The sequence below is a fragment of the Phascolarctos cinereus genome, unplaced genomic scaffold (genome assembly GCF_003287225.1).
Source record: "Phascolarctos cinereus isolate Bilbo 61053 unplaced genomic scaffold, phaCin_HiC Scaffold_5;HRSCAF=322, whole genome shotgun sequence".
NCBI lineage: Eukaryota > Metazoa > Chordata > Mammalia > Diprotodontia > Phascolarctidae > Phascolarctos > Phascolarctos cinereus.
In genome coordinates this window covers 254,865,457-254,889,337 of record NW_027555958.1, presented here as the reverse complement: position 1 = coordinate 254,889,337, position 23,881 = coordinate 254,865,457, and the positions used below count along the sequence as shown (strand labels likewise).

General features: G+C 39.1%; 1 protein-coding gene across 2 annotated transcripts in view; it reads left to right on the top strand.

Annotated features, from left to right (window-relative positions):
- The first annotated feature begins 5,036 nt into the window (after nt 1–5,036).
- The window catches only part of USP43 (ubiquitin specific peptidase 43), a 119,219-nt gene continuing 100,374 nt past the window's right edge, over nt 5,037–23,881 (top strand). For both annotated transcript variants that reach the window (XM_020966742.1, XM_020966741.1), the window contains exon 1: nt 5,037–5,700. In XM_020966742.1, coding sequence (XP_020822401.1) covers nt 5,185–5,700 — 516 coding nt within the window. In that variant the 5' untranslated portion in view covers nt 5,037–5,184. The remainder of the gene's footprint in view (nt 5,701–23,881) is intronic.

The following is a 23,881-nucleotide window of genomic DNA, read 5'->3' as shown; positions in this document are numbered from 1 at the left end:
CAGGCACATATAGGTTGAAGTTCGAATTACTGGAGGGAATATTTACACCTATGAGTTAACAGGTCCCGTGAAGTATAGGCAAACTCGAGCATGTTTAGAAGGTAGCAACTAGAATAGTGAGAGAACTAAAGAGTTGCCATAAAAGTATCAGTTGAAGGAAACAGTGATGCTTAACTTGAATAAGAGAAGCTTCAGTGAGGCAGATTTTGGTTTCATGTAAGGAAAAACTTCCTAAGAATTAGAGTGGTTCAAAAGTAGAATGGTCTCCTTTGGAAAGTGGATGATGGGTGACCATTTGTAAGGGATATAGTACATAGAGATTCCTGTTCTAGTATAAATTGGATTAAATTGCATCAGAGATCCCTTCAAACTGAGATCCTTGTATTCCAGCATTGTTCTTAAAAGGTAATATTTGTTCCCATACCCCTACTTTTCACCCCCTATCCTGCTGCTCCACCAACTCTCTATTCACAAAGCAGTTTTGGTAGGGAAAAGTTGGCTCCACAAAGTAATGCTAGAAACATCTGAAATAGGTTGACCCAACTTACTTATTTTTCGATGTCAAAACAGAATTTTTGATGATTCTTATAACTTCAATTTCAAATATCAATGTTATTTATTAAACTTGCTTTTAACTATATTAAATTAATTTTAATGTGTTATCACTTTTCAGTCATAAGTCTCTATCAGTATTTATATTTCATATATATATTTGTTCTCATTCATTTTTCCTCCTTTTATAGTTATTGTTTTGCTTTGGTTCTCTTCTCATTATTTTATTACTATCATATTTATTTATATTTAAAGTATTTGAGTCTTGACTACATTATAATATTAAATTGCATTAATATACCACCATTTAGCCATCCTCTTATTATTAGACATTTAGGTTATATCCAAATTTAATAATAAAAAAGGTATTTCATACAAACGGGAAACAATAAAAAGAGAAAAGAGTTGGGATTAAAAATTAGTGTATATAGGAATAGTTTGAAAAACAGAAACAGAACTTGTTTTATTTATTAGTTGAAATAGATATACATGGTTAAGTAGATTTGTTTCCTCTAGGCAATATCAAGAACAATAAGAAGAAAATGAGAGAAAAATAAAACTTATTACCTAACAATATATGTGAATCATCTGCATTCTCCTATCTACAGAATTACTTGATAGATAAAAAAAATTATGTTACTTAAAGAAACATATTTTGTGCAAAAAATATAGCTAGATTAAAATTAGTAAATTGGTCTAATATGTATTATACAACTTCAATTTAAAAATCAGATATGGTAATGGTATTTAAGGTTGAATTCACATTAGAAAAATTGAAGGAAGGGCATGATAATAAGGGTGAAAGGAAAAGTAACAATTCTCAATTTATATCCATTAAACAATTTGTGAGTTGAAATCATAAAAGAATATAAGAAATAAAAGATAGAACAATATAAGACTTCAACACTCATTTATCAGAATTTGACAAACCAAATAAAAAGATTAATACTAAAGAAATAATAGTTCCAAGCTACTTACTAATAAGTTGGAATTAATAGATAGAGAGAACTAAATTGTGGAAGCAGGGCATACCACCCTGTCCCTTTTTTTGAGTAACAGGTTTAAAGGTGTATTTGTCAAGAAAGGGCTAGCTAAAACACTAAAAATAAAAATCTTTTAAAATAAAAAAATAAAATAACAGGTCATAGAAAATCTACATAAATGTTTAAGAAGCAGAAATTTCACATATAGTACTCCTCAATCAAACATTTATTAAAGTCCAAAGAAATCTGACACTATGCTTGGTACTGGGAGTACAAAGACAAAACTGAAATCCTGTCTGCGGAACTTACATTCTACGTCAGGGAGACATGCAAGCATTTAAGTAGATACAAAATACATTCAAAGTGATTACAGTTTACACCGTAGGGTACTTAACAACTCAGGAATCAGAAAATGTTTCATGCACTTGAGCTAAGATTTGAAGCAAACTAGGAATTCTAAGAGGTGGTGGTGAGGAGGAAGTCCATTCCAGGCATGGAGGGCAGCCAGTGCAAAGTCATGGCAATGGAAAATGGAATGTAATGTGTCAGAAAGAGCAAGAAGACCAGTTTGGCTGGACCAAGAGAACATGAAGCAAATAATTTATAATAAGACTGGAAAGATATAGATTAATTAAACTAGAAGGGTTATAGATTGGAGCCAGGTTGTAAAGGAAGTAATAGGAAAGTAAAGGAGTTTATTGAGTAGGGAAGTGATATAATCAGACTTGCACTTTAGGAATACAGAAATATAACAAGTGCACTTTAAGGCTTACAAGGCCTCACATCAATCCTCTGAGGTATTTTACAGATAAGAATCACATGCTGACAAGATCTACTACAAATATATTACATTATCTCAATTATGCCTTCATTGTAGCAAGGCAATTTTTTTTTACACATCCCTAATTGATTCATTGTTCCATTCATCACAGCAACTTTCAACTTTTTTCATCCCTCTTTAAACTTTTCACTTCATTGTCTCCCACCACCCTTTAATCTGAGAAACTTGTCCCACATTTCACTGAAAAAAAAATCATTTAAAAAAATTTACTTAGTATTTTATTTTTCCCCAGTGACATGTAAAAACAATTTTTATGTGCATGTTTAAAACTTTGAGTTCCAAATTTGAAACCATTTTCTGAGAGCTTCCTCTACTACTCCTTATTTCATATCACTCAGATGCCTTCCAACATTACCTTCACTTTCACCCCCATCTCCCATGAAAGCTAACCTTCTCCTTGCCAAGTGTTCCCATTTCATTTGACCACCTCCTGGGTATTGCCTCCTGTATCATCCCTACTCTCCCTCTAATAGTCAATCAATCCCCGCCTACTGGCTGCTTACCTATTGCCTACAAATATGTCTATATCACCCCAATTCTCAAAAAACCCTCATTTGTTCTGTCCATCCCCATTATCACCCTATCTTTCTCTTTTTTTTTATAGCTAAAATCCATGAGGTCATCCACAACCAATGCCTCCACTTCTCAAATTACTCTCTTAATTCTCTGTAGTCTGGCTTCATCATTCAACTCAAACTATTCCTTGAAAAGTTATCAATGACCTTACTTGCTAAATCTCATGGCCTTTTCTCAATACTCATTTGTCTTGACCTCTCTGTAGCCTTTTGCATTATTGATTACCCTTCACACTATTCTTTCCTGGTTCTCCTATCTGTCTGATTGTGCCTTTTCAGTTGCCTTTGCTGGCTCTTCATCCAGGGTGTGCTCATTAATGAGTGTCCCCCAAGGCCCAGTTCTGTGCTCTCATCTCCCTCTATATTTTCTGTGGTCATCTCATGGCTTCCATGGATTCAGTTATCTCCACTGATGATTCTCAGATCTACTTATAATGTCTCAGTATCACTCCTAAACTCCCATTGTGTATCTCCAACTGCCCAATGGACCTCTAAAACTGGATATTCCCATAAGCAAATTAAATTCAAAATGTTAAAAACTGAACTCATTATCTCTACTCCCCCTTCTCTTTTCCTAACTTTCCGGTCATCCCATCCTTCCAGTCACCCAGGTTCTCAACTTGATTGTCATCCTTAATTCCTCACTCTCAAATCCAGTCAATTTTACCCCAAGCCCACTACTGAAATTGCCTTTTGATTACATTTCCTGCTTCAAGTGTCTCTACACTTCAGTTCATCAGCGGCCAAATTGATCTTCCCAAATTTAGTGTGAAGGTCTGGCCATGTCACCTTCCTAGTCAATAAATTCTAGTGGCTCCCTATTACTTTTAGGAGCAAATATAAAATGCGCTGGCTTTTAAAGCCCTTTATAACCTGGCTCCTTCCTACTTTTCTAGTCTTTTTAGACTCTACTTCTCTGCAGTGACACTGGCATCCTTGCTATTCTTTGCATAAGACCTCTCCCTACTCCAGGTATTTTGACTGGCTATTCCTCATGCCTGAAATTCTCTCTCCTTATCTCTGCCTACTGTCTTCCCTGGCTTCTTTCAAGTCTCAGCTACTGACCTACCTCTACAGGAAGCCTTTGCTAATCTTTGCCTTCTCTCTTGTTTATCTCTAATTTATCCTGTATATAACGTTTGTACTTGTTTGTATGTTGTCTTCCTCAATTGACTTTGAGCCTCTTGAGAGCAAGGATTGTTTTTTGCCTTTTTTTGGTATCCCAGTACTTAGCATAGTAATGGGAACACAGTAGACACTAAAATGCTTGGTATCCTGTCTTGATTCTTAGGTCAAATAATTGTCCCTGGTCACACAACTAATAAGTGTCCAAGGCAGGATTGAAACGCAAGTCTTCACTCTAGGTTCAGCACACTATCCACTCTTCCACTCATCTTAATATACTTTAGCAGCTGTGTGGAGGATAGACTGGAGAGAAAAGCTATCTGAGAGCAAAATTCATCATGAGGTTTCTATAGAATGGTTGAGAGCACCTGAGTTAGGGTGGCGATCTGGGAGATTAATTTTCAAGCCACAATGAAATGAAATGAATTAAATAATAATTAATTAAATAACAGCAAATTAATTAAATAATGACAAAATTACATGGAAACAAAATCAATTAAACAACGAGTCGAAAACCAGATCATAAAACTGTTAAATTTCAAAAATATATATGAAGACAATAACAGACTATAATCTATGGGATGCAAAGTTGTCCTAAGAAGTAAACACATCAGTAGAGATGAATTAAGCTTACAGTTAAAGCTTCGTTTTGTTTATACACAGCCAGTGTCTTCACAGATCAGTGTCACTATCACTTCCTCCTCCTTTCCTCAAGCTTCCCTTCAGGTACTTCTTTCCTTCTCAAGGGCTACTAGGTTATTTATTCAGCCTTGTTTTATTTGTGAGAAAAGTAGTGGAGAAGACACGGGAAGCTCGGTGGCATCTCTTGACCCAATCACCGCACATCCTCAGGCCAGTTCTTTTCTCCACTTCCCCGCCCCCGCCCCAATCAGATTCTTAGGGTAGGGCGGAGGCTAGTTGGCTCCTCCCTGCTTGGCCCCGCCCCGAACTCACCTGCCCCACAGGTAGCTGGAGCCCTTCACCCCATGACCCCGAACGAGGCCGGCTGGTAGGCTTGCAACTCTGTGTCGTGGAGCTGCTCCACCCTGGCGCGGGTTTGCTGGGTACACCAGAGGGGAGCTGGGGGAGGCTGGGGGCAACATGCGCAATGACTGACCCGGGAACAGCCGCGGCGGCCTGTGTCCAGACACGTGAGGGGCCACCCGCTCCCCCACGTCGCCGCCGCTCCTTTCGCCGTCTTTTTGGCGGCTTTCTGCGCGTTTTGGGCGTCCTCTCCCGCTCCGGGGGCTCCCCACCGGGGACCCCACCTGGCGCGGAGCAGAACGGTCCTGACCCGGGCAGCAGAGGCAGGGACGACTTTGGGGACCCCGCCTGGCCGGCCAAAGAGGTTTCCTGGGAGGCTGGGGACGCGCGCCTTTCCCAGCCCCCTCCGAGAGACAAGGCGCGGCCCCCTGGCACGCAGGGCTTGAAGAACCATGGTAACACCTGCTTCATGAATGCCGTGGTGCAGTGCCTCAGCAACACCGACTTGCTGGCAGAGTTCTTGGCGCTGGGACACTACCGGGCCCGGCCTGGCCGAGCGGAGGTCACGGAGCAGCTGGCGGGGCTGGTTCGGGCGCTCTGGACTCGGGACTACACACCACACCTCTCGGTGGAGTTCAAGGTGGGTAGGACTGGAAAGGCGCTGGCCGGGTGCGCTCCTCCCGGGCGGGCGGCGCTCGCTGGAATGTAGTTACTTAATTGTTTGTTCCGGAGGCTCTACTTTGTCTGTCTTTTAAAGTTAATAGATGCGACAATCAGAAAAGGATTTGTTATTCTTCACCAACGCCCCGTTTTAGTTCAGAACTGATTTGTCTCTCTTGCAGCGTTTTCCTTATAATTGAGTTTCCTTTCATCTTTATCTGTCTAGATGAGGGAGATTTGGCAGGCCTGAATTTAAAATAAGTAGGGATATCCTTCCAAGTCCGAGGATTAAGTAGCTCAGGCTTTGTAAAGACAGAGAATGAAATTGTATCGAGCCTTGGGAAAGAAATGATGGTATGCAGCGTATTTTCTAAAAATAATTAACATAGACAGGACTTTATAGTTTACAAAGTGCTTTACAAATATTTCTTAGTTGAGCCTAACAAAAATCCTGTATGTACCACAGATAATCCTGTGAAGTAGCTATTGTCATTCCCATTTTTCAGTGGAGGAAACTGAAGCTCTGATAGGTTGTTACTTGCCCAAGTCGTTACAGAAAAGAAGTGTTCTAGGCATCTCCTGAATACAAATCCTGCAGTTCAGATCCAGGCTCTGACCCTTCCTGCTTGTCCTTAGGAAATCACTTAACCTCTCTGAGAAAAATGAGGATGGTAATACCTGTTACTACCCGCTTCACAGGCTTGTTGTGAAGAAAGTGCTTTGTAAATTTTGAGAGGAGATGTAAATGTGTTTATTATTGTCGTTACTATCTTGAGTTTAAAGGAAGTGTTTAGAAATTAAGAGCTGGAGATAATGCCAAGATTTGGTCATTGAAATATGCTTAGTTTCTTTGAAAGTGCCCCAAATTTTGAATCAGAAGACTGAGATTAATTAGTGCGACCTTAAGTAAATTACTAATCCTTTGGGCCTCAGTTTCTTCATCTGTAGAATCGGAAAATCTCAACTGAAATTAGAAAGCTATGAAAGTACTCCAGCTCTAAAGGTCTGTAATTTTAAACAAGAAAAGGGTTTGCTTCTCACTGGAGAACCTGAGTGATAACTTGTATGGGAGAGAGGACTGAAGATCTAAATAGCTACTCAGATAGCCTAGTAAATAAAGTTTACAAAAGTATCAAGGACTCTAGTTTCAGTTGGAGAAAACAAATCTTTCTGTGAAAGCTTCAAGGATGTCATCCCTTCCCCTAAGAGAAATCATTTTCTTATGGTGCCAGTCTGTGTCTCATGTTGCTAACGTTTGTTAGTTAGATCAGAGACCTAAAGACTATACCCTTGGCACCTCTTAGCAGTGTTTTCCTTAAACTGAATCCTGATTTTTTGACCAGTGTAGAATGAAAGCGAGGGACTATTCAGAAGTTTTTAGCAAAGTCTTTAATTAGCTAAGGTTTAACAACCTCTCTCCCTCCCCACTCATGTCAAAACTGGAATTTATGTGTCAGCCTATAATTGGGATGAGATTAAATGTAATGGTTGTAGATTTGATAATAAACAGCAGGAGAATGACCTCTTGCTTACTATCTTGGTAGGCTGCTATTGCTTGGGGAGAGGATGGGACTGTAGGTGGAGAGGGGAAAAAGGTAGAGTTTTTAGAGAGCCTAGGCTTTCAAAGACCAGCTAGGTGGCACAGTGGATAGAGTACCTCCTGGAGTCAGGAAGACTCATATTTTTGAGTTCAAATGTATGACAATGGGAAAGTCATTTAACCCTGTTCGACTCAGCTCCTCAGCTGTAAAATGAGCTGGAGAAGGAAATGTCAGATCGATCCACTGTCTTTCCCAAGAAAACCCCAAATGGGTTTACAAAGAGTCAGACACGACTGAAACAGCTAAGCACTAGGCTTTTAAGGAATAAAGGGTTTGGGGAAAGTGCCTAGAGGAAGGAAGACTATAAAACTAATTTCCTAATTCTGACTCTTAATTGTTTATCTTTGTTCTCTACAATCCCAATATAGTATGAAGAGTGACAGTCAGAAAGGGTGTGATTAGATATAATGACAGCAAAGATGTTTTCATACCAAATTCCAAAGTCGATTTTACTTCAGATAATCAGAAACATGTACTAAGCACCTACTACATACAGGACACTGAGGATACAAAGACAAAAATGAAACACTCTCTACTCTCAAGGGGCTTAGTCCTACTAGGAGAATAATACATAAAGTAAATAACAAAAGTAATTTCAAGATGTACAGCAACTAGGTGGTGCCATAGGCACCAGGCCTGGGGTCAGGAAGAATCATCTTCTTGAGTTCAAATATGACCTCAGACTAGCCATGTGACCCTGTGCAAGTCATTTAACCTCGTTTGCCTCAGTTTCCTTATCTGTAAAATGAGCTGGAGAAGGAAATGGCAAATCACTCCAGTATCTTTGCCAAGAAAATCCCAAATGAGATTATGAAAAATCAGACATGACTAAACAATAATAGAATTTCAAGAGAGAGAGCTTGCTGGCTTCTACTTAGTTTGCTGGTCTCATTGTATAACACTTCTTGCATTCTGTTCCAGGCAAACTGACCTGCTAATTGTTCCTACTATATAACATTTTATTTGTACATACCTCCATGTATATTTTCAAGCATTTCCCCATGTCCTGAATGTGCCACCACTTTGTACAGCCCCTGGCTTTCTTCAGCTCTCAGGTGCCATCCCGTGTTTTTATGGGCATTCTCTACTTCTTGAAATTACTTTTGTACTATTCTCCTAGTAGAATGTAAACTTCTTGAGAGTATGGAATATTTCATTTTTGTTTTTGTATCCTTAGTGTGCTTAATAAATATTTTTGATTAATTATCTGAGTAAAATTTACTTTGAAATTTGGTGTGAAAATTTCTTTTCTGCCACTGTATCCTCATCCTTTCTGACTGTCACTGGTCATTGAGAATCTTTATTTTTATGCAATATTGGGATTATAAAGGACAAAGACAAAAGATTAGGGTCAGAATTAGGAAATGAGCTTTTATAGTGTTTCTTCCTTTACAAATCATTCATTAAAGATTCCATTAAATATATGCATATTTAAATTATTTAGTTTCTAAAAACTTAATGTAACTAATTGGTTGTTTTGCTGAACAGTTCTCTTTCATTTAGTTTTGCATTTAATGGACTTGAGATGCAACCTTCCTTTCATCTTGACTTTGAGAAGTCATGGGATCATAGATATGGAACTGGAAAGGAACTTAGAGGCCATCTTGTCCAACCCCTTCATTTTACAGATGAGAAAACTGAAGCTTAGGTCATTTAGATGGTGTGCTCAAGGTCACACAGTAGGCAGCACGGTTGTGAGTTAAACCTCTGACAAGAGCTACAATTAGCCTGAGGCATCAGTATCCCAGGTTGGAGTATAAGTATGTAAGGATTTGTTAAGCACCTTCTAAGTGTGTGAGAGACAACAGAAAACAAATAAGTACTTAAAATATTAAGAGTAGATGGAAAGTAATCTCAGAGAGGAAAGCGCTAGCAGCTTGGAAAGACTAGTAAAAGGTGAGATTTGAGATGAGTTCTGAAGGAAACCTAGAAACCTAAGAGGCAGAGGCAGAGGCAGAGGTAGAGGTAAGGAGGGAGACTTGGCAGGTATGAGGACAGCCAGTTCGAAGGAATGTCAGAAGTTGGAAGATGGAATGTCATTTTGGAGAAACATAGCAAGTAGACAAGTGGGGGGGCGTAAAGTGTAAGATGACTGGACCAGGTGGTGAAGAGCTTTTAAAGCTAGAGGACTTGATATTTGATCCTAGAGATAATAGGGAGTCATTGAATTTTACTGAATAAGGTCAACATAGGCAGTCTTATTCTTTAAGAATATAATTTTAGCACACGCTTGAGTAGAGAATGGATTGAAGTGGGAGGGAGGTTAATTAGTGTGCTTCCCCTGGCCTAGACCTTCCCTGTACCAGTCTTCTGATCTTCTGTTCACTACATGTTTCCCTGGCTGCCATTCCTTAAGGTCCTGTGGCTATCCCTTTTTTCCATTAGGGCGCTATGGGCTGGATGTAGGAAAACCGTTCTCTCTCTTCCCAAGCAGTCATCCATGCTATTTACCTATGCTATGTGGCTTGTGCAGGATCGTGGTTTGTGGTACTAGCCACTGCTTTCCCTCTTCCCTGAAATCACCTCGAACTATTGTCTCATCCCTGAAGCTAGACTGAGTTTCCCTGAGGTGCTAGAATTCCTAGTTATGCTTCTTTAATTGGTCAACAAACATTTAGTAAGTGCCACATTATGTGCTACCATATAAGAGGTATGTAAAAAATAGATACAAATTTCGTGCAGAAGGCATTAGCTGCTAGGGAATAAGGAAAGGTTTTATGTAAAAGGTGGTGCTTGAACTGAGCTTTGAAGAAAACTAGGAATAAACAGAGGCTGAACTGAGGAGGTAGTTAATTTGGAGTGGGGTAGGGGAGGTGAGATGGAATGCCTAGGACCATTAAGAAAGTTAGTTTTCTAGAAGTGAAAGAGAGAGAGAGAGAGAGAGAGAGAGAGAGAGAGAGAGAGAGAGAGAGAGAGAGAGAGAGAGAGAGAGAGAATGTGTTTGAGAGAGGGACAGGGAGAGAGAGGAGAGTAATGTTTCTTAAGGTAGGTTGGGAGTGATTTGTAAAGGGCATTAAATGTCAAACAGATCAAATGTATATGATCTTCCAGGTGGAGGAAAGTGAAGCAGGAAAATGATTTAGGAGGCCACTGAAACTGTCTAGGTGAGAGGTTATGAGGCCTGAACTAGGGGTGGTGGCTGTGTGAGTATAGAAAAAAAGATATATACAAGAGATGTTTTGAAGACAAAAACAAGACAACAGAAATTTGAAAACAGAATGGACAGTGAGAATTACGTTGAGGTTTGGAACCTTCCAGTTCCATTTCTATAAATGATTGAGAGGATGGTTGTCTCCTCAGTCAATCAGTAAGCATTTGTCAAGCACCTATGATGTGCCAGGCACTATGCTAAGTACCAGGGCTACAAAAAGAGTCAAAAGAGTCCTCTTTTGTAAGATTTTGTAAGATTGTAAGCTCTAGGGGAGATTACAATCTAATGTGGGAGACAGCAGATATATATATATATATATATATATATATATATATATATATATATATATATATATGTATATATACATACATATATATACATATATATATATACATGTATGTGTGTATATGTGTGTATGTATATATATAAAACAAGCTGTATACAGGATAAATAGGAAGAAATTAACAGAGGGAAGGCGCTATGATTAAGAGGCATGGGGGGAGACTTACAATAAAAGAAGGGTACTTAAAAGAAGCTAAGTAGGTCAGTAGTGGGAGTAGAAGAGAGACAGCATGCCCGGCGTGGGGTAATAGGAAAATTTGGAGGATGGCAGAATTTTCTGGAAAGATGGTGAGGTCAGTTTTGGGCAGATTGAGTTTTAGACACCTTTAGGACACCAGTTGAAAATGTAAAATGGGCAGCACTTGGAGATGCATGTCTGGAGCTTGGGAGAGAGACAAACAAAGGCTGGATAGATCTGAGATCATTTAGGTAAAGATGATAATTGTATAAGGAACAGATAAGTTCACCAAGTGGGAAAATATATAGAGAGAGGAGGGGCCAGGACAGAGTTTCGAGGTATACCAGTAGGTACTCTGTGTGATATGGATGATGTACCAGCAAAGGAAACTGAGAAAAAAGGGTCAGGTCAGACAGGTAGAAGGAGAACCAAGGGTTGTCTGTGCTTAGGTGAAGGGGAAGATTGGAATAGCCTAATTGGACAGAACATGCAGTGAACTCTGTCTTCCTCTATCATGGAATAGAAGATTACTTGCATTGTCCTATATAGTCACTATCTATTTTTGCTTGACTGTTTTTCTTGGACAGGGTTTAGTTTTGGGAGGTGAGATATAGGCAAAGTTAAGCTGGAGCCAATTTCTTCAGTACTTTTTGGGTCTCCTTTAGCAAGCTGTTGACTTGTTTTTCATGATGTCTTTGCGTCACTCTCAGTTCTCTTGCCATGTTTTCCTCTGCTTCACTTACTTGCTTCTCAAAATCCCTTTTGAACTCTTCCATGGCCTGGGACTGATTCATATTTTTCTTGGAAGCTTTGGATGTAGGAGCTTTGACTTTGTTGTCTTCTTCTGGTTGTATGTTTTGATCTTCTTTGTCACCAAAGTAAGATTCTATAGTCTGAGGTTTTTTTGCACTGTTTGCTCATATTCATAGCCAATTACTTGACTTTTAAACTCTGTTAAAGTAGGGGCTCTGTTTCCAGTGTGGAGGATGTTCTGTCCCAAGCTTCAGGGGTTTTGTGCAGCTGTTTTCAGAGGTACTTCTAGTGACCTGTAACTTTTCAGGTCTTCCAAGGTGGTATGGTCAAAGGAAAGGTGTTTACTCCTTTCCTGATCTGTGCTCTAGTCGGTGATTGACCACAAGCACTCTTTTCTGCTTTGGAACTATGAGGATTCTCTCTGCACTACTGCCATAAGCTCTACCACACTAGTGTTCTTCCCTGTCTGAGGACTGCCACCAGAACTGTGAACCAGATCCAAGTGCGAGCAAGGCAAGAGAATCCTGCCTCAGTGCCAGCAAAGCGATCCCTGCAATCCCCCTCTGATCAGCTGCTTGTTCCCCCCCTCCATCTGTGGGTCTAGAGTTCCTGAAGCAGCTTTCTCCCTGGGGCTGTGCCAAGACTGGGGCCAGACTGAGCTCCTCTCTCACCTAGGTCCAACAGACCTTTCCAATATGACCTTCTAAGTTGTCTTTGGCGTTTGTGGGTTGAGAAGTCTGGAAACAGCCACTGTTGCCTGTGAATCCCCGCTGAGGCTGCAAGTTTGCTGAGGCCCTGTCTTTGCCGAGACAGCCCACACTGAGTTGTGCTCCTCTCCCAGCTTGGTGCAACAGACCTTTCCCATCAACCATCCAGGTTGTGTTGGGCTGGAAATTTGTTTCACTCTGTCTTTTTGTGGGTTCTGCTGCTCTAGAATTTGTTTAGAGCCATTTTTTACAGGTATTTGGAGGGGTTTGGGGGAGAGCTCAAGCAAGTCACTGCTTTTACTCTGCCATCTTGGCTCCGTCCCTTGGAGCCCATTTAAATGACCAACTCTTTAATTTTCAGTATGAGCATTTCAGGGCTTGATATGTTATTTTGTTGATTGTCTAGATTTAAGAAAGTGATGGAGAAGATGTTAATAATCAAGTAAAAATTTGTCCCATAAATGAATTCACTCTCCAAGTGAACCCAGGTTCTTTGCATGCTATCAGCCTTTGGACGTTGTCCCTCTCTGTCTTAAGAGCAGAAGAACCTAACCAATTCTTTGCCCCTGTAACATACCCTTTCACTAGCTTGCACGTTTAAGTGACTATATCTTGCTTATTTAGATGAGTTCATAGTCTCATGTACCTGGGCTACTTATGCAGACCAAGTGGCACTGAGCATTCAGGTTATTACTTTATTGAAAACTCTGTGCCTTAAATGCACTATTTACAAAACCATTTTTGAGGCTCTGACCATCTTGTGGAACTCTAACCCTTAACATAGTAGTTTGTTTTGAGCCTAAAAGAGATGGAGCATCTTGGGGGTACAGTGAATAACGCACTGGACTTGGATCATAAAGATCTGAGTTTGAATCCTGTCTCCGACATTTAGCAGCTCTGTGATCGTAGGGTAGTTATAACCTCTCTCCATCTGTTTTCTCCATTTGTTAAATGAGGTTTGGACTTTATGACCTTTGAGATTGCTTCTACCTCTAAAGTTATGATCCTGTGAATTAAATGTTATAACCATATGTTCAAAGGACTCATGGCTATTCTTCCCTTGCCCTTTTCCCTACCCATTGAGAAAGCAAGAAATAGAATTCAGGGGTGGGGAACCTGTGGCCTCAAGGCCCCACCCCTGGAACACCCTTTGTGCATATAAAATCATGCAAAACACATTTCTGCATTAACCATGTTCTAAAAAAGAAAAAGCAAGAAAAGTAAAGAAAAGAAAAAAGATATGCTTCATTCTGGACTCTTAGTCCATCAGTTTTCTGTTTGGAGAATGGATAACAATTTATATCATGGGTTCTTCAGAGTTGTGGTGGTTCATTGTATTGATCGGAGTTACTAAGTCTTTCACAGTTGATTGTCCTTACAATATTGCTGTTACTGTGAAGATTATTCTCCTGGTTCTGCTCACTTCACTTTGCATCACTTTATATAGGTCTTCCCAGGTTTTTTTGAAACCATACCCTTCATCATTTCTTGTAGCATATAACATCACATTCATATACCATAACTTATTCAGCCATTCCCCAACTGATGGGTTTCCAGTCTTTGCCACCAAAAAAGAGCTGCTATAAATATTTTTGTACATATGAGTCCTTTTCATTTTTCCTTGAGGTATGGGACTAGTAGTGGTATTGCTGGGTCAGAGGGTATGCACTGTTCATAGCCCTTTGGGTATAGGTCTAAATTGTTCTCCAGAATGTTCTTCCGAAAGTGTAGTAGTGAACCTATTTTCTTACTTCCAGCATTCATCATTTTCTTCTTCTGTCATTTTAGCCAGTCTGATGGGTGGAGGAGGTGGTACCTCAGAGTTATTTTAATTTTAATTTCTCTAATTATTAATAATTTAGAGCATTTTTGATATCATTATTGACAGCTTTGATTTCTTCTGAAAACAGCCTGTTCATATCCTTCAGTGATTTATCAATGACTTCTATTTTTATAAATTTGCCTCAGTTCTCTATATATTTGAGAAGTGAGATCTTTATCAGAGAAGTTTGCTACAAAATTTCCCCTCTTGTTTTTTGCTTTTCCTTCTAATTTTGGCTGCATTGTTTTTGTTTCTGCAAAACCTTCTTAATTTTATGTAGTCAAAAGGATACATTTTACCTCCAGTGAATCTCTCTGTCTCTTGCTTGGTCATGAACCCTTCCCTTCCCCATAGTTCTGACAGGTAATTTCATCCATGCTCCCCTAATTTGCTTAACATATCATCCTTTATGTCTAAATCATGCATCCATTTTGAGTTTATCTTGTAATACAGTGTGAGATATTGGTCTGTGCCTCATTTCTGCCAGATTACTTTGCAATTTTCCCAGCAATTAGTTCTTGCCATAATAGCTGAGGTCTTTGGGTTTATCAAATACTAGGCTATACTACGCTTATTTGCTTCTTTCAGTATATTATATGCCTAATCATTCCATTGATGATCTCATGATTCTTAAATCTCCGTGACCTTTTTTCCAGGTCAGTTGTTTTTGATAGCAGATATCTTATGTTTTCTCCTATTTTTCCAATCATTTGATTTTGTTTTACTATTTCTTGACTCATAAAATCATTGCTTTCTGTCTAGTCTGTTTTGATTTTCAGAGGGTCCATTACTTGGGTAAGATTTACTACGCTACTCTCAGCTGTTTATTTTCTTTACAATTCCTTCCTTCAGAGCTTTTTTTTTCTTTTGTTATCTTTTGCTTTATTTCTTCCAGGTTTTTACATAGGCTTTTGTGAATAATCTTTTTTTTTTTCACTTTGAGTCTACTTGTATCTGTTGTGAAGTTACTGTCTTTTAGGTTATATTTTTAAATGTCTCTATATCCATAATATTTTCTTACAGTGGTTAGTATCTCTGTTTAATCACATTTCCAGCCTTAATTCCTGAAGTGAAGCTTTATACCAGGGCCAGACTTACTCTTGTGCTTTTGGGTAGGTTGGTGGGCCCTTCTTCATTTCTCCTGGATTATCTGGGTTCCTCCACTGATCTAGCTGTCTTATAGGGTTGGGGAATCTACAGCCTTGAGGCCACATGTGGCCCTCTGGGTTCTCAAATTTTTCTGTGAAGTTAGGATTCAGTCAAAGGGCCACACTTGAGCACCTAGAGGGCCACATGTGGCCTCAAGGCTGCTGGTTCCCCAACCCTGGCTAGTGCTTCCAAATGCTCTTTTCTTAAAGATGAACTAATTCACATAATTGCTAATTGCTTTAACAAGTTATTTCTCCTAGGGATATTTGAACTTTAAGAGGTAATAGCTTAATAACTCAGAAAAGTGAATCTAATAGTAGTCTTATGGCCAAGGAGGTATTTTTGGATGTTAAATCTTACTTGTGGTATCCGTATTCTCCTACTGGGCTCACGCAGCATGTAGGAGATCCCAAACCTATTAGGCAATTATAATCATAAAACGTCACACCTGCAGGAGACCCTATTCTCTGATTTTGAGGATAAGGGAACTGAGACCTAGAGAGGCTGACTTTGACTTTTCCCAAAGAGTGGATCAGAAGATCAGTACCTCTTACCTGGGAAAGGTGGTGTTGGTCATTGTGACAGGTTTCCTAGGTACCTTTTAATAGTTACTGTGGCCTTTTTTCCTTCCTGATACCTAACAGTGCTTATTAGAAAGCCTGAACGTTTGTTTTTAAGATACCAAATGAGTCTCTGACAAGAACTGGTTTGTATGGTTGCAAATGTTATGCAGTGTCTGCACACCTCCCAGGGGAGTGGTTGAGGCTTTTCATTTGGACCTTGGCACTAGAAGGCGAGAGAAACATCTCTCCTAGAGACTTCCTGCTTATAGTGAGCCATTAGGTATTTATTTGGCATGTGTAGTACACAGGACACCGTACAGGTACTAATTGTTTTGGTGAGTTAGGGAAAGGTGAGGACTAAATTTCTTGCTCTCAGGGCAACTGTAATGATAGAACCAATCCAAATTAATGAAGACTTATTAAATGCCTTTTATGTGCTGGACACTAACACAAAGCCAAAAACTGAACAGCTCCTGTTCTCAAGGAGTTTATATTGTGGAAAACTAATATGTAAAAGGTCAGATAGGTTACACAGTGGATAGAGTAGCAGGCCCAGAGCCAGGCAGACCTGAGCTCAAGTCTGGCCTCAGAGACGTATTAGCTATATGACCTTGGGCAAGTCACTTAACCCTGTTTTCTTCAGTTTCCTCATCTTTAAAATGAGATGAAAAAGGAAATGGCAAATCACCGTAGTATCTTTGCCAAGAAAACACCAAATGGGGTTACAAAAAGTCTGACACAACTAAAAATGATTGAACAATAATGAACAATAAAAATGTGTAAAAGAGAATAAATAATGGACTTGGAAGTAACATAAATGTTATATTCAGGCTGGAAACATGGTATGATAATATCCCATTCTGTAAAATCAAATGAGATAACTTATGTCTACTACTTTTCAAATCTTAAAGCACTATATACACGACAGCTGTTGTTATTATCATATTAAAATAGTGATCTTAATACTTTGTATCTCCAGGATGTTAAGCTTAAGAGAAATAAAGTTTATGGAAATTCACAGAAGTATTTTTGTTTTGAAAGTGTTTTATTTCTTTCTTTTTCCTCTACATCAGTTATTTCTGGGACACCCCTGAATCCAATACCTCCAGAAAAAGAAAAAATCTTAAGTTAAGAACATCTGTTATCAGTTTAGCAAAAGTATTTTGTTTGGGGGCAGCTAGGTGGCGCAGTGGATAGAGCACTGGCCCTGAATTCAGAAGGACCTGAGTTCAAATGCGGCCTTAGACATATAACACTTACTAGCTGTGTGACCTTGAGCAAGTCACTTAACCCCATTGCCTAGCCAAAAAAAAAAGTATTTTGTTTGGAAGATGATTGAAAGGAAACAAAGGTGATACAACTTACTGCATAATGCTCATTTCAGTCTCTGGGCTTTTGTCTGTGCTGTCCTTGCAGAATGTTCCCTTTTCCCTTCTGCCTGAGTTCTCTGAAGTTCAATGGAAAAAGCCCATCTACCCTGTGAAGTCTTCTTTGACTACTTTACATTGTGTTTGTCTGTATGCTATACTTGTTGTTTGTATCATGCAGCTTAATACTTGTTTCATGTGTGTTTTATAAAAAGTATTCATGCTTGCAGAATGCTGAAAAATCAAAAGGAAAGATTTCTTTACAAGGCTTGACGTCTGTTGTTTACCTTAGTGTGGAAAAACTACGACCTGATACTTAGCTTCACACTTGAACCCATGTTCTGGTGTGGCCTACCCTAATATCCTCCCATAGAGAGTAAAATAACAAAGAAATAGTTGAACATTTCTAAAACTCTTGATTACATTGTGACTTGGCTTAGTCATGGAAGTAGGAAGTGCTTACTATCACAGTCCCACTCAACCTTCCAGAAGCCACAAGTGATTTCTTATACCCCCTACTCAAAGGTACATACAGAAATAATCTTTTATTTTATTTTTTGACCTTAAAAAACACCAAATAAAATGAGTATTTCCATATGCATTGTAGAATAGGAGAGAATTGGACATAAAATTGTGAAATTGTGTATGTAAAATTGTGTATAGCTTGCTTTCTGCTTTAAGTACATAACATTCAACATGTAACTTTAATAGATGCCCTGCAGGTCTGTGATTCCTTCCAGCCTTCTTTATGTTCTCTCTCTCTTTTTAAGGCAAAGGAAAACCCTAATCCTTGCTTTTCATCCCTCCCCAATGGAAAAAAACAAACTCTTGTGACAAATATGCATAGTCAAACAAAACAAATCCACACATTGGCCATATTTAAAAACATATGCCTCATTCTGTATCTTGAGTTTATTACCTCTCCATCAGGGGGTGGGTAGCATGCGTCACCATTGCTCTATCAGAGTCATAATTGGTCATTTCATTGATCAGAGTGCTAAGGTCTTTCAAAGTTATTTTTCTTTACATTGTTGATGCTATTTTATAAATTGTTATTACTTCCCTATGCATCAATTCATATAAGTTTTCCTATATTTCCCTGAACCTGTATCCTTCATCACTTCTTAAATCACAATAATAGTCCATTACATTTATATATCATTTTATTCATCCATTCTCCTATTGATGGGTATCTCTGAGTTTCCAGTTCTTTTGCTACCACAAAAAAAGGAAGTGTTTACAAATATTTTTGTCTGTATGGATCCTTTTTTTCTTTCCTTGATCTTTTTGGAAACAGGCCTAGTAATGATATTGCTGGGTTAAAAAATTAGTTATAGTGTAATGCCTTTTTTGGTCATAGTTCCAAATTACTTTCCAGTATAGATATACCCATTCACAATGCATTAATGTGCTTATTTTTCTGTAACCACTTCAGTACTTGTTACATTCCTTTTTGTCAACTTTGCTAATCATATGCGTGTGAAGTAGACCTTGAGAGTTACTTTAATTTATATTACTTTCATTATTACTGATTAGCTGTTTTTTCCATATAATTGTTGAGTGCTTGGATTTTTTTCCCTTGAAATATTCCTGTTCTTATTCTTTGACTATTTATCGGGGAATGGCTTTTTTATCTATTTGAGTCAGTTCCTGATATTTTGCATATTAGACTTTTATCAGCTCTTTGATGCAAAGATTTTCCCCCTGAGATAACAGTTTCCCTTTAATTTTAACTGTTTTCCTTTTGTTTGTGTAAAGTCTCCTAAATTTTATGTGACTAAATTTTCCCATTTTATCTTTTCTTATCCATTCTGTCCTTTGGTCACGAACTCTTTTTCTATCTTAGACCTGAAAAGTATTTTTTTTTCTTGTTCCTCTAATTTGTTTCTAAGATGTGACCTTAAATCATGTATGTATTTGGAGGTTATCTTTGTATATGGTATGAGATGTTGTTTTAATTCTGATTTCTACCAGGCTGCTTTCCAGTTTTCCCAGCAGTTTTTGTCAAATAGTTATCCCTTACTCTAGTAGTTGAGGGTCTTCGGATTCAATGAAACTGTTATGTTCATTTGTTTCTGTATATTGTGTTTCTAATCTGTTCCACTGATCAACTTTTATATTTTTGACCAGAACCAAATCATTTTGATGATTACTGCTTTATAATGAGACCTGGTTCTGCAATCATTTTTCATTTTACAGGTGAATTCATCCCATTTACCTTTATGGTACTTATTGTTAATTCTGTGTATCCTTCTATCCTCTTACATTTCTTCATTTCTTTACTCATCCTTTCTTTACAAAGAAGAATAATACAGAGAAGGAGGAAGGGGGAGAGAGAGAGAGAAAATGAATGAATAAGTGTTTGGGTGTGCATGTGTATGTGTGTGTGTTCAGCACTTAAAGGCATTCTACTTCTGCTTTACAGACTCATTTCTCTTCTTCTTGCCTAGATTTCAATTACACATTTTTACCCATTCTTTCTTTCATTTTAACCTCTCCCTTCATTATCCACCCTTCAAAATTGGTTCTTGTTTAGCATATGACTAATCTCTCATCATACCAACCCTCTAACTCTTTCTCCTCATTTTCATCTGTTTCCTTATTGACTTTTATGGGTTTTTTTTTCCTGCACAAAACTCTCTGTGTATGTTTGTGTTTAACTCTCCTTTACCCAGTTCAGGTGAAAGTGAGGTTCATGTTTGTCTAGTCTTTTACTGATGTACCTTGATTGTGTGAAATATTATGTTTGTCAACTAGATCAAACCTCTTGGCCTGTCAAGGCTGGAGCTAAACAGACAGAGCCAGCAAGAGCATCTGTGCAGAGACTAAGATAGAAGTTTATTTTCTATAGTGATAGAAATAGATTGCAAGCAAAGAGGGAAACTAGACACATGTGCCGGCTCCTCTCTACCCCCACTGCCTTTAGTGGGGGACCCACTTTAGTGTGGGCAAATCTCGGTACGTAAACCAATGGCTACATAGTGAGCTGTAGTCATGACTGTGAGGGGTAACAGCAACAGTGAGACAAGTTTGATTCATAGTAGGGCCTCATGACCAGAACATGGTACTGCAAGTACTTATCTGAACTCAAATAATACCTGGTGCTGGTTTGAAACAATTCTGGGATTTTGCTATGGCTTAGTTCATCCAGAGGGTGAGCACAAAGGATTGTTGTTATGCCAAGCTCAAGGTGCAGCTTGCTTGTTGGCCTGTAGCTCTGGAAAACAGGGTGTCTCCTAATGGCATCCTGAAAGGTTCTACTCCCTTCCTCTTCCTTTCTTCCTTTTCTTTATTTAAGATCATCAAGGCAAAACCAAACCACCATCACTTGCTGTTTGTTGTATTCAGCACGCTCTGTGACTCTTGAAGTAGTGCAGTGGATAAAGCGCCAGGCCAAAAGTCAGAAAGACTCATCTTCCTGAGTTCAGATTCATCCTCAGACATTTGCCAGCTGTGTGAGCCTGGGCAAGTCACTTAACCCTATGTGCCTCAGTTCCCTGTCTGTAAAATAAGCTGGAGAAGGAAATGGCAAACCACTTCAGTATCTTTGTCAAGAATACCCCAAGTGGGGTCATAAAGACTTAGAGACAGCTGAAAAATGACTGAATGACAATATACTGGGCTTCTGAGGTTACTCTTATTTCTGAAGGGAAATAACATCCTCATGGAATAACCTCTTCCAGTTGTTCCAATTTACCTTTTTAGTTTCTCTTGATTCTTCTGTTTACTTTTCAGAATTCCTGCTCAGCTCTGGTATTTTCATCAGGAATGCTTGGTAAACCTATTTCATTAAAAAATCCACTTCCCCCCTTTAGTATTATATTTGATTTGCCAGATAAGTTATAAAACTTTATCTTTTGGGGAGGCAGAGCCAAGATGGTGGAGTGAAAGCAGTGATTTCCTTGAGCTGTCCCCCAAACCCCTCCAAATACTCATAAAAAATGGCTCTAAACAAATTCTAAAGCAACAAAAGCCACAAAAAGACAGAGTGAAACTAATTTCCAGCCCAAAACAACCTGGATGATCAATCAGAAAAGTATATTGCGCCAGGCTGGTAGAGGAGCTCAGCGCACATGGGCGCGCAGGCCGCAACGAACCTGGAGCAGGCCACAGAGGACTGAATTGCGGACAGCTGTGGTGGTTTTCAGACTGCTTAATCCACGAATGCCAAAGACAACTTAGAAGGTCAGTGGGAAAAGTCTGTTTCTGCAGTGCTGAGAGAGGAACGAAGGGTCTCAGCTCCATTCCCCAAGAGCATGGCCCTGGGGGGGCAGCTGCTTCCTGAGCTTCCAGCCCATAAACTGAGGGGGAATCCAGTGGCTGATCAGAGAGGGATTGCAGGGATCTCTTGCTTTGCCTGTGCTTGGATCTGGGTCACAGTTCTGGGTGGCAATCCGGGGGTGAGGAGGAGCACTGGCGCGGTAGAGCTTGTAGTGGCGGTAGAGAGGAACCCCTCCTTACAGTTACAAGGCAGAAAGGAGTACTTGTGGTCACAGGCCAGGAAAGGAGTAAACACCTCGCCCCTTATCATACCACCTTGGAAGAACTGAAAATTTATGGGTCCCTACAAGTATCTCTGAAATCAGCTGCACAAACCCCTGAAGCTTGGGACAGTACATTCTCTACATTGGAAGCAGACTTTTACCTTAACAAAGAGTTTAAAATTCAAATAATTGGCTGGGATCATGAGCAAGCAGTGCAAAAAGAGTCAGACTATATTATCTTACTTTGGTGACAAAGAAGATCAAAACATACAACCAGAAGAAGACAACAAAGTCAAAGCTCCTACATCCAAAGCCTCCAAGAAAAATATGAATCAGTCCCAGGCCTTGGAAGAGCTCAAAAGGGATTTTGAGAAGCAAGTAAGGAAGTAGAGGAAAAACTGGAAGAGAAATGAGTGATGCAAGAAAATCATGAAAAAAAGTCAACAGCTTGCTAAAGGAGACCCAAAAAATACTGAAGAAAATAACACCTTAAAAAATAGCCTAACCCAAATGGCAAAAGAGGTCCAAAAAGCCAATGAGGAGAAAATGCCCTAAAAAGAAAATTGGCCAAATGGAAAAGGAAGTCCAAAAGCTTACTGAAGAAAATACTTCCTTAAAAATTAGAATAGAGCAATTGGAAGCTAGTGACTTTATGAGAAATCAAGACACTGTAAAACAAATCCAAAAGAATGAAAAATTAGAAAATCATGTGAAATATTTCATTGGAAAAACAACTGACCTGGAAAATAGATCCAGGAGAGAGAATTTAAAAATTATTGGACTATCTGAAAGCCATGATCAAAAAAAGAGCCTAGACATCATCTTTCAAGAAATTATCAAGGAAAACTGCCCTGATATATTAGAACCAGAGGGCAAAATAGAAATTGAAAGAATCCACAGATCTCCTCCTGAAAGAGATCCCCAAAGGAAAACTCCTAGGAATATAGCCAAATTCCAGAGTTCCCAGGTCAAGGAGGAAATATTACAAGCTGCCAGAAAGAAACAATTCAAGTACTGTGGAAACATAATCAGGAGAAGAGAAGATTTAGCAGCTTCTACATTAAAGGACCGCAGGGCACGGAATATAATATTCCGGAGGGCAAAGGAGATAGGATTACAACCAAGAATCACCTACCCAGCAAAACTGAGTATAATCCTTCAGGGGAAAAATGGTCATTCAGTGAAATAGAGGACTTTCAAGCATTCTTGATGAAAAGACCAGAGCTGAATAGAAAATTTGACTTTCAAATACAAGACTCAAGTGGAACGATGAAGAGGTAAACAGGAAAGAGAAATCATAAGAGACTTATGGACTGTTTACATTCCTGCATGGAAAAACGATATTTATAACTCATGAGACTTTTGTCAGTATTAAGGTAGTTGGAGGAAAAAGATTATATGTTTGTATAGATAGATAGAGGGCATAGGGTGAGTTGAAGATGAAGGGGTCATATCTGGAGAATAAAATTAAGGGATGAGAGAGGATTATACTTGGAGAAGAAGAAAGGGAGAGGTAGAATGGGGTAAATTATCTCACAAAAAAACCCAAAAAGGTAAAGTCTCTTACAGTGGAGGGGAAATGGGGGAAGGTGAGAGGGAATGAGTGAATTATTCTCATAGGATTTGGCTTAAGGAGGGGATAACATGCACATTCAATTGGGTATGGAAATCTGTCTTACCCTACAGGAAAATAGGGGGAGAAGGGGACAAGAGAGCAGGGGGATGATAGAGAGGAGGGCAGATTGGGAAAGGGGTAATCAGAAGGAAATACTTCTGAGGAGGGACAGGGTCAAAAGAAAGAATAGAATAAATGGGAGGGCAGGATAGGATTAAGGGAAATAGAATTAGTTTTTCACAACATGTCTACTATGGAAGTGTTTTGCATAACTGCACATGTATAACCTATATTGAGTTGCTTGCCTTTTCAATGAGGGTGGGTGGGGAGGGAGGAAGGGAGAAAATTTGAAACCTAAAGTTTTAAAAACATGTTTAAAAAAAGTTTCCACATACTACTAGGAAATAAGAAATACAGGAAATGGTGTAC